Below are 11,384 nucleotides of genomic sequence, written 5' to 3' on the forward strand. Positions count from 1 at the left end.
TGTGTTGCATCACCCATTGGCGATTCCATTGACGTTTTCGTTTTCTTCGTGCTTCGTTCTAATTGGTCTTCCTCCTCGCTGTTAGGCATCGTCGGAAGGTTTTCCATTATCGTCGTTTTACAGTGCTTTGCCTGAAAACTAGAAAACTTCCGTACCTCCTCCATGCTCTTGATTTCTCTCTGCAACAATTTGTAGTTGTTGGTGTCTAATCGACTCACAAACATCTGGATCTTCTATCAAATTTAAATTCATTCTTAAGATTTTGTTTTCTTCTTTTCGTTTTGCCAATGCTACTTTGTTCGCTGTAGTTTGAGCTTTAAACAAATAAAGCTCATACTATTTTTGGAGTAGCTCATGATTGTGTTCGAACATTCCTAATATGCTTATGTGGCGAGCCAAATAATCAAAACACAGCTTATGTGGCAAGTCACGGGACATTTACCGACACCTAGCTGAGTGGTAACCTGCTAATGGGGACAAACGACTCAAAATTGTGAGTTCATGTATTCAATTGCACTTTTAAAAAGTTCATGGATCTAATTGACTTTTTTTTTTTTACGAAATATTTAGGGGCCTGTTTGACCCTTTTCCCCATAAAAACATCCTTCTTCTCTAAAAAAAAAAAAAAAATAAAAATTAAGTTTCAATTTCCTCTCAAACAAAAACCTAGTTCTGAACTTAATTACCTTCAATTCGCGCGCACTGTCCAAAAACCTCAGCTCTAAACCTTCCGAACCGTACAAAAACCTCAGCTCCGCCGTGTCTCACCTCCGCCGTCGTATCACCACCACACTACCTGCTCTTCGTCCTCCTCCGCCGCTACCGCTACATGCCGCCATTCCGACTACTTTGAACCTCATCAACAACAAAATCAATGGGCTTCCCCCAATAATTCATCCTTTTCTTCACAACCAGGTATCCGCAGTAATTTTAAGTTCTGTTTATTTTTTATTTTTTATTTTTTCTTTTTTTTTCTTTTAATAAATAAAAAATTTATTGGTACTCCGTACTCCATAGGTTTATAGTTAATGGGCTTGGCATTTTTAAAAATTTCTGTACTTATTATTATTATTTTTTTAATAATTGAAGAAAGAATAAGTAGAATCATTGAGCCGAACTGCTAAACTGATACATTATCCATAGTTTTAGTAAGCTGAGGGAGGATTTTGGAAGCTTGTGGGTTAATATTTTAGGTTAAATTCAATATATGCATGTTTGTCAAATGTTCTGCCTATTTTTTATTCTCCAGCACTAAAACTGATAATTTCTGAATTTATTATGTGACCACCAATGGGAACAAAATAGAGGGCATAAGAAAGGCCCTCTTCATGTCTTCAATTGAGGCTTTATTGTAGTGATAAGAAAATTTGAGGATAATCAATTAGGGTATATGATCAAGCACTTCCAGGCTCCAGTAATTGCAGAGTTCTAGTTTATTTTCCGAATTATTAATTGCTTCAGTAATTGCATTAAATCAGTTAGGTTTTCTGGTTTTATACTTTTTGTGAATGAGGAATGGAGTATTTGTTTTAGTGTGTTTAGTTATGAAGGTATAGGTATTTCCTTGATTACTTGAAAGTAGGTGCTTCATTAATATTTCGGTTCAAGCTTTTGCTTTGTTAGTTGCCATATGCTGCCAATTACCTTTCTTTGAGGAACCTCTTGAGACACTAGTATACTCCAAACAAGAGCTACATTAATATATCAATGATGAATCTCCAAGATTCTAGCATCCAATTGAGGAATCCACAAAACTGATAAAAGGGTGTACATCAGCAGACCAGACAGATACTGGCTACTTGTTTGCATATATGATACATTACTGTGGGCACAAATAAAACTTGACTCAAAACCTTACAAATATAGAGCAAGAAAATCTAGCTTTCTTCAGTGAATAATCTTTAATTCTCTAACTAAAGATTCAAACTTTTGTTTATAATTCTTGACCATCAAGTTTACAGTTGTCTTTAGGTGCACTAACCAGTTCATAAACTAATAATTAACAATGGGTTTTAACTTTTTTTTTTTTTTTAATATTGCAGAAGGGTAGGCTGTTAAGGAGGTCCTGCCATGTTGCCCAAACAGTATTTTTCAAACAACTCTGTTGGACAATAATCCTGTCGTTATTAGATTTAGATCAAGAGTAAATGAGAGTAGCTAATGCAAACTTTATGACATACAGACCAGAGATATTTTATTAGAGTTGATAGGGAAAGATAGAGACTGGCCAAACAACACAGCACAAACCATTAATGATATTTTATTGCATTACTACAAATGTTTCATGTTAATTTCTCTTCATTTGTATGTTTGCTAGTTGTCTATGAGATGAGAATTATGATTATTTTCGTGCAGTTTAGGAATGGAAACCTTTCTATTAAGAACTTGTTTCAAGGTTAATATGTGCCCTTTCTGATATTCATATTTGCTAAAATCGACGTGATATGTGATATGTCCGACGTTATATCCTATTTTTGTAGTAGACTAGTAGTGCTGGTCAAGTGAAAAGACGCACTAAATCCTCATCAACTATTGAAGGCACAAATGTGATCACAGTCACTACAAACAATGAAGTGATGTGATCCATGAGCTTTATACCAATCTCAAACTGTGAGACAAACAATTCCCTATATACCAATCAAGTGAATTAAAGTGTGCTCACTTCTATTTTAGCAAACACATCACACGCATGTTACAATTTAAAAATTAAATTAATTTATAACATAGACAAAAAAGTGTGTGTGTATATCATGATAATTTTAAAACTTATTTTTATTTGTCAATTTTCTTTTAGAAGGTGGGACAACTTAAAAAAAAAAGCATTGTAGGGACCTACAAGAGGAATTGAATTGGTAAAAAAAAAAAGGTTGTTAGAAAAAAGTTACAAGTTGTCATTGATCGGGAACATGGACGACCTTTAATTTCTATCTTTTGTTTTAGAAGTTAAAGAAGAAAACAACAGTTGGTCGGAGAGATTGACGGCGACTCAGCGTTCCTGATAGTACTACAAGTTCACCGGGAGCCCAACTCTGTCTTCTGCTCAATAGGATCAACCAGGTATTGTATTTTTACTATTGAAGGAAAATAGATTTGCCACTGTCCTCAACATGTTCGATGAAATTCTTCTGACATTCAGGTTTTTTTAAAATGTCAGTTATCAACCCTTTTTGTACTTGATAAAATAATTTTCGGATTTAGAGTAGTATGCTTATTGATTTATATGGCGCATCCCCACTCATGGGCTGAGTACATTAAAGGTCAGACCTTTGTGGTCATTGAGCTAAGTCTTGTTCTGAACTTCAGATATTTGCAATGGAAAGTCAATGTTATTGATTACTTATTTGGTTTGTAAATGGTGCTCAGATGCCTTAATCTTTACTTGGCTACTAAGTACTAAAGTTTAAGTGATTGAAGCGCAGGAGATTCTGAATCTTCTGGATGGGGAGGAAATAGCCAGGAGAATTTACTATTTTCCACACAGTGAACTAAGGCCTGCTTGGGACATCATCTTTTGTGGCATGCATTTTAGATACTCTGGGTTTCACAGTATAAAATCTGGTGAAGGTTGATATTCAAGAGAGCCCTTGTCACTATTTGAATGTGGAATCAACTAATATTGAACTGTTGAGGGTGACATTAATATGTGGCTAAATTGTGGGAAATCCTCGTTCTTGAGGAATGTGAGAAAAGTCTCGCAATCACAATTGGTTTTCCAGTTGTGTTCTTTCTCAGACATTGCTCAGAAGAAGACAAAGCTTGCCCCACTGCAGGTCTTTTACACTCCCTCTATGTCCTGTATATAGGTACTCATATTTTATAATCTTACAAATGCTTCTCTTGTAGGAGCGGAGAATGATAGACCGCTTTCGTATATGGGCAAAAGGAGGCGATGGTGGCAACGGTTGTAACAGCTTTCGTCGTAGCCGGCACAATCGCTTTGGAAGGCCCGATGGTTGGATTTCACAACACAAATGAAACTGTTTTATATCTTTCTGTGTTTCCTTATTATACATCAGCTTACCGTTCTAATCCAATTTCTTTCCTTGTCATGCTCTTCATGCACTCTTTTTCCCTAACACATTTCTTGCGTTTTTTCAGGTGGAAACGGTGGACGAGGTGGTGATGTTATACTTGAATGTTCTCCAGCAGTCTGGGATTTCAGTGGTCTTCAGCATCACATGGTGCGTTCTTCTTCTCTTATTGGCTACAGATTTCTATATCATATTCTGTTTCATTTTTTTTCCCTCTGTTTTGTCCTCATTTACCTGCTATTCGTTTCCTCTAATCATGTTCACTGTGGCACAATGTGTTGCTTGATATATATTTAAAATTATTGTAATTTTCAGAATGCAAGGAGAGGGGGGCATGGAACTTCCAAAAATATGATAGGAAGCCGAGGCACTGATGAGGTATTGAGGTTGCGCTATATACTTTTCTCATAATTTTTTAACTTTTTAAAACCATTTGTATCACACTGTTAATGAGTATGTCCCAACTTGATCTAAAAATATCTAAGAGCAAATACAAATTTTTGTCCCACGAGTATTAGCAAAATGATAGTTTTGGTCCACATGAATCACTACCAATTTTCATCCAACCACTATTGTTTTCCTACCAAAATTGATCACACCGGTCACTCTTCTTGGTAAGGGTATTTTTGTCCTTTCATTTTAACCAAATCATGAACACTATACATTGAAAAAAACTGACCAATTCTTGTAGGCATGTTAATTGTGAAAAGACAAAAATACCCTTACCAATTTCACATTTTGGCATGTTTTAGCCAGAGGGTTGACCAGCGTGATCAATTTTGGTACGAAAACAATAGTCGTGGGATGGAAATTGGTAGTGATTAAACATATGCATCAAAACTGTCATTTTGCTAATATTCGTGGGACCAAAATTGGTATTTGCTCACATGTCTAATATTCAAACTTGTCACTCTTCTGGCTAAAACATGCCGGAATATGAAATTGGTAAGGGTATTCTTGTCCTTTCATTTTAACCAAATCATGAACATTATAAATTGAAAAAAAAACTGACCAATTCTTGTAGGCATATTAATTGTGAAAGGATGAAAATACCCTTACCAATTTCACATTCTGGCATGTTTTAGCCAGAGGGGTGACCGACGTGATCAATTTTGGTACTAAAACAATAGTCGTGGGATGAAAATTGGTAGTGATTAAACATATGGATCAAAACTGTCATTTTGCTAATACTCGTGGGACAAAAATTGGTATTTGCTCAAATGTCTAATATGCAAACTTTTCTAATAGGTTGTCCAAGTACCAGTTGGCACTGTAATTCATGTTGTGGAAGGAGAACTTCCTTCTGCAGTTGAGAAAGTTTCTTCAACAACTTTAGATCCCTGGGATATACCCGGTACACTTGCTACTCATTCATCTGAATGCTGTCTACAATCTCTTCCAACTTGTGAAACCGAAACCACTTTCAAGAAAACCGCCAGTCCTTGTGTTGACAACTCGACTAGTACCAGATTAGCCACCTGTGCTTCGTCGGATTCATCTCATGCTCAAATTCCACGTTCGAGAATGCTCGAATGTAGTCAGTTGGAAGGTCAAGATAGTGACGATGATGTGTCAGGAACGGAGTGGGAGGATGAACGGGAGGAGAGTGAGAATGTGGAATACGATGTAGCAGAATTAACGGAACCAGGCCAACAGATAGTTATAGCTCTAGGGGGGAAGGGCGGGTTAGGTAACGTCTCTACGGGAAAGACTTCAAAGAAGACACAGAAGGGAAACGATGACCCCGACACTGTTGACGCTGCAGAGTATATTGATGAAGAAGTTGCATCACTAAACGCTGGTTCGCCAGGCTCGGAGGTTGTTCTCGTGTTAGAGCTCAAGAGCATTGCCGATGTTGGTCTTGTAGGGATGCCAAATGCAGGGAAAAGCACCCTTCTCGGGGCTCTGTCAAAGGCGAAACCTACAGTAGGCCATTACGCCTTCACGACACTGAGGCCAAATTTGGGGAATGTAAACTACGACGACTTCTCAGTTACAGTGGCCGACATCCCCGGGCTTATAAGAGGAGCGCATGAAAACCGGGGGCTCGGGCATGCATTTCTACGGCACATAGAGCGAACAAAAGTTCTGGCGTACGTGGTGGACTTGGCAGCGGCTCTAGGTGACAACAAAGGAATACCGCCATGGGAACAGCTTAAAGATTTGGTTTTGGAACTCGAGCATTATCGCGAGGGTTTGTCGGATCGGCCATCCTTAGTAGTTGCAAACAAAATTGATGAGGATGGAGCTGAAGAGGTTTATGAAGAGCTGAAACAAAGGGTGTCTGGCGTTCCCATTTTTCCTGTGTGTGCAGTTTTGGAGGAAGGAACCTCTGAGCTCAAAGATAGTCTTAGGTTGCTTGTCAACGGTATGGAATCTTGCCGGTTGAAATTAGACAATATTGTTCTTGATCTCTAACCTCTTCAAATTTTCCAAAACAAATCCAAAGAACCTAATTTATTTATGAATTACTCCCCAAGTTTTTTGAATTCGCTATGAACCCATGAATTTGCTTTTAGGCTCATGAAGAAGTAAATGTAGCTTTAGGCAAATTATACCATGGATCAGGGTCTATCTTGTATTGGACCTTAATCTTAATCGACGTATAAATTGTATATTTTTAATATTTGAAATGTGAACTTTTAGAATATAAATTGTGTTTTTAAGTCAAAACATATAACAATCGTGCATATAATACATGGTCATCAAATTCTAATATGTTAATATTGTGTTAATGTAGTATTTGAAAGGAACTTTTGAATAAAAAACAAGATAATCAATTACATATATGTTAACATTATGTGTTCGTAGTATACAAATTGTAAATTTTAAAAGGTATATTGTAAATATTTTAATATGTAAATTGTGAACATTTGGACTCATAACCACCTTGCAAGGTGGATTTGGGTCCACAGAATAATTTGTGGCATTGTGGACTTTGGTCCAAAAATAACATTTTGATTATGGGCAGACATTTGACACATTTTGTACTTGCAATTACCGTTTTTGTACATGTAAATAGATTGAAAACACATGATAATTATACACATAACATGATAACTACAAACACATAAATTGTTACTTGCAGGTACAAAATATGTATTTTGTACTTGCAGTTAACAATTCATGGTACATAAATTATTAACTGTAGGTACAAAAAGTATTAAGTGCAGACACATAATTTTAAAACAAGGTTTCACAATGCAATATGAACTAGACCTGGTCCATGGTATAATATTTGTTAGTTTTAAAACTCAATATCAAACTATACACTTCTATACACAAAGAAATCCAAATCAAACTCACTTTCATATTAAAAGCAAGTTTTAAATAAGACTTTTCATTAACTAGATCAATGCGCTGGAAGCTTTTAAGTATTTTTCGTAGACCACAAACTGCTAAAATATATGCCTCTACATTAAGGGATATAATGAATTTATTCTTCCAATTATTATTATTACACTCACTTTTGATTTTCATACTATCATGGATATGGACAATGTCTCCGAATGAATAAACTTGCAACAGAAATGGAATGAGAATATGACATAATAATAGTCAGCAAAATAGTGCTTGGATTTGAAAGGGTTTTGAATCGCAAAAATTTCACTGTACTTTGCGATAGGAACAAAGGTAGAAATTTCAACAATTGAAGATTTGAAGACTAATATATATACCCGGAGTTAATATCGTTAGAGATCCTCCGAGTATAGTGGTTTTGCCACGTTTAGTCCTAAATTTTCAAACTGACCATATGTGGTCCTTCGACTTTCAAATTTAACCATTTGTGTTCCAAGTTAACCACCCATGGTTCTTCAAGTTTCAAAACTTAACCAGTTGTGATCCTCTTGAAAGGACCATGGTTGGTTAAAATTTAATAGTTGAAGGACCATGGGTGGTTAACTTGGACCACGAATGGTTAAATTTGAAAGTCGAAGGACCACATATGGTCAATTTGAAAGTTTAGGACTAAATGTGGCAAAGCCACTATACTCAGAGGACCTTGGATGGTATTAACTCTATATACCCGCATAATTATAAAATTAAAAATGTCATTTTCCTTAAATTATTAATAAAATCTTTTAATTGTTTTTTTAATGATGTGATAATATATTATATATGTTAGAGCACCGCCACTTTTTTTTTTTTTTTTTTTTTTTTTTTTCACAAACAAAAGTACATTTTAGTAGCATAACTCACTTCCAAATGAGAACTTTTGTTAATATGTGAACTTGTGTACCATTGATTTTGCTTGATTTTGTGGTTTGTAATGATTTTGACTTGGTAATTATACATTACTGCACCACTGCACCACTCCTCAGATCTTGTTCATCCAATCTCATATTGCACCACTACACCATTGCACAACTGCACCACTCCTCAGATCTTGGCCATCCAATCTCACATTTCAATAGTACATAGCAGTTCACATGTTTACAGCCAAGTAGTGGTTCTTACCTGAACCTGACTATATATATATATATATATATATATATATATATATATATATATATATATATATATATATATATTGTTGGGTGGCTATGCTGCAAGCAGGTGATTAAATCAATTGGTGATTTATTCAGTTAGGTAACTTAGGATATTCAGTTTAGCTTTAACTGAATATCTGTCTATATTGATGGCATGTAGGCTTCTAAACAAAACAGTCCTCCCACAGCTCCCGTATTCAGCACACACACCATCCGGTATTCGGAAGAGAAGTGGTAGACAAAACGGCTAACACTATTCTACAGGTTTACCATCCCAACGGCAATACCAACAACTATGGCGAGGGATGAGGGATATTTGGATTAACCTAAAGCTTCCACTGTTATGAGTCAAGTTCCTCGTTACTTTAGTTAATGTTAGTTCGTATTAATATCTAACATTTGGTATCAGAGCCTTTATCAATCTCTGCCTGGTTGGTTGTATATATTGCTTAAAATCAACATTAATTTCTCGTATACATTATGTGCTTGTATATGCTTTATTTTACAATTACATTTGTATTAGTTCTTTGTTTGAAAGAGTTATTTGTAATTTATTTGGATGCTTGGAATTTAATTATGAGCATTAAACATGTTTTAAATTTCCTTTGGAGTTTGAAATTAAATATATCATGACTCTTGAGACTTACCACCGCCTATTTGTTTTGGCCGAGAAAAATGGTGGCTTATGCACTGGTTTCAAATGCAACTCGCCTGTGCTTCATTTTCAAGGCAACCACCATTAGTTTTCAGTTTTCAGGGTGGTGGCGTTACGGTGAGGATGATGGCAGACGTTGGCGTTCCAACGAGGGGAGCTGGTAGAGGCGAGTTGGATTCTCCGGCAACATCGCTGCCTCTCCCCTGCTTCAGGCGACGCTGGCTCCGAGCTGCCGCTGCTTCATTTGCGTGCTGCTATTAAGGTCGACGACGGGTGTTGGGCGACGAGATGGGACGCCGGAAGTTCACTGCTCTCGTCGTCGTTTCCTCCTTCAGGTGGCTCGTTGCTGCTTCATTTTCTTTGGGCGGCACTGGTTCTGGTTTAGTAGCGTCTTCCGTGGAAATCGACGGAACAGATAGCTACGAAGAAGATGGTTGTGATCTTCTTGTTTCCTCTCTGAAGTCGCCGTTGTTACGCCATTAAGTCAGGCGTCCGCAGTATGGTGCGGAGTTGGCATTGCGACTATAGAGGATGGCGGCGGCGGAAAAATTCAGTTCTTCTGGTTATTTTTTCTTCCGTCGTTTTTCCCCTCGTCGGCATTAAGGAGGTCTCCAGTGTGTTCTCCGTTGCCATTCCTCATCTAGAACGTGCGGTCGGTGTCAGCAGACCAGTGTTGTAGCAGTGAGGCGAGATGGCAAAGGCGGGCATGGATTTCTGACGAACGACGACTTGTTGGTTCCAAACATAGTGAGGAAAAGTCTAGAAGAGGGGGGGGGGGAGGGGGGAGGGGGGTGAATAGACTTTTCAACCGATTTTGCCAAAAACAAAATTAGCTAAGGCAACTAAGAAACAAAGCTCTGAGCCGATTGGTAGAGTTTTGTGCACAGCGGAAAGATAAAATGAGTGTTGTGATTGTGCCAAGTGAATATCACGTGAGAGGAAAGAATGCAAGTGTAAATAAATAAAGCAGTAAACGACACAAGAAATTTAGAGTGGTTCGGAGGTGATGTAATCCTCCTACATCCACTTGCTCTTATCCTCCAAGAGCAATTCACTATATCCACCACTTCTTGGTTTCAAGATATAATGAATTCCGTGATCTAGTGCTTTGATCACCAAGCCCACACTAATCCTATAAGTCGGATTTCATAGCTCTGTGTTACTTTCCTAGGATTTCACAACTACGTGTTACTTTCATCCCCTTCTATGCTCCGGTAGAACTACAATTCGGATTTCACAGCTCTGTGCTACTTTCTCAGGATTTCACAACTCCATGTTACTTTCCTCCCCTTCTACGCTCCAGTAGAACTGCAACCAAGATTTTACAACTCCTTGTGACAATCTCCTTCCTACACTCCCATAGGGATCACGTTTGTCTGTAGAAAAATAAGCTTCTCTTGCTTCCAACTTTGAGACTTCTTGGATGGATTTTTCATTAAGCAGCAAGTCTTTCTTTGATGAAGATTTTTAGCACTCTTGGATATTTTCTTGTAAGCTCTGAGCACTTGTGTATTTTCTCACTTGTATTTCGTATATATCACTTTGATATGGAAGTTCGTATATTCACAGCTCTGTTGCTCACGCTTGCTCTCTTGTGAACTCTCTGGTTCATTCAAGTTCATATCTTGCTCTGCTTCAATCTTCATCCTTATATAGCCATTTTGATAATTTGTCCGTTGGAAAAAGACAATCTCAAATTTGAATTCTTGTCAGCTAATCTGTAGCCTTTTCAGAAAATCTTATTACATCTTTGATGTGTCTGATAATTTTGGCCGTTGCTTTGAGCTCCAAGTCTACGCAAATAGGCTCCTCAAATAATTCTGATATTGATCACGCCTTCTAGGATTTTTATCTTTCAAATATGTGCTCCAAATTAATCCCTTGCTATTTTGGACTAGTCAATTTCCTTTTATATCTTGAGCTCAAACTTCTTCTCAATCGGCTACTGATTTTGAGACTTTATCTCAGCATTAATTCCTTCAGCCAATGAGATTTCTTGATTTAATTTCAACTTCATCTCCAATTAAATCCCATGAATTAATTCTCAAACTGGATCTCATACTGGCGGTGAAATCTCAGACCTTGATGCTTGAAATCTCATCTCATTGAAACTTCTACTCATTCCATATTTAGTCTCGAAACTTCAGCCCATACTATTTTTGTCTTAGAGACTTCATCTCATACTTCAGCTCCCTTTGACTGTTGACT

At 37.2% G+C, this 11,384-nt stretch overlaps 1 protein-coding gene across 3 annotated transcripts; it reads left to right on the forward strand.

Annotated features, from left to right (window-relative positions):
• Window positions 1–682: 682 nt before the first annotated feature.
• Window positions 683–6,507, forward strand: LOC109156390 (probable GTP-binding protein OBGM, mitochondrial). 3 transcript variants are annotated; one of them, XM_019304228.1, is made up of 7 exons: window positions 683–915; window positions 2,941–3,057; window positions 3,364–3,770; window positions 3,844–3,952; window positions 4,099–4,181; window positions 4,347–4,409; window positions 5,280–6,507. In XM_019304228.1, exons 3-7 carry the CDS (start codon window positions 3,642–3,644, stop codon window positions 6,447–6,449), a joined length of 1,554 nt encoding a protein of 517 aa, XP_019159773.1. In that variant the 5' UTR covers window positions 683–915; window positions 2,941–3,057; window positions 3,364–3,641; the 3' UTR covers window positions 6,450–6,507. The 3 variants fall into 3 exon arrangements, with proteins under 3 accessions (XP_019159773.1, XP_019159776.1, XP_019159774.1); XM_019304231.1 differs by having other exon boundaries at window positions 3,415–3,770; XM_019304229.1 differs by having other exon boundaries at window positions 3,420–3,770.
• Window positions 6,508–11,384: the final 4,877 nt, after the last annotated feature.

Source organism: Ipomoea nil, unplaced genomic scaffold (genome assembly GCF_001879475.1).
Source record: "Ipomoea nil cultivar Tokyo-kokei standard unplaced genomic scaffold, Asagao_1.1 scaffold2705, whole genome shotgun sequence".
In the NCBI taxonomy this organism is placed as follows: domain Eukaryota; kingdom Viridiplantae; phylum Streptophyta; class Magnoliopsida; order Solanales; family Convolvulaceae; genus Ipomoea; species Ipomoea nil.

Coding starts and splice junctions, on each gene's coding strand:
- LOC109156390 (XM_019304228.1), top strand. CDS start 3,642: ATGTGGCTAAATTGTGGGAAATCCTCGTTCTTGAGGAATGTGAGAAAA. Junction 3,771..3,843: donor CAAAGCTTGCCCCACTGCAG/GTCTTTTACACT, acceptor CTTCTCTTGTAG/GAGCGGAGAATGATAGACCG. Junction 3,953..4,098: donor TCGCTTTGGAAGGCCCGATG/GTTGGATTTCAC, acceptor GCGTTTTTTCAG/GTGGAAACGGTGGACGAGGT.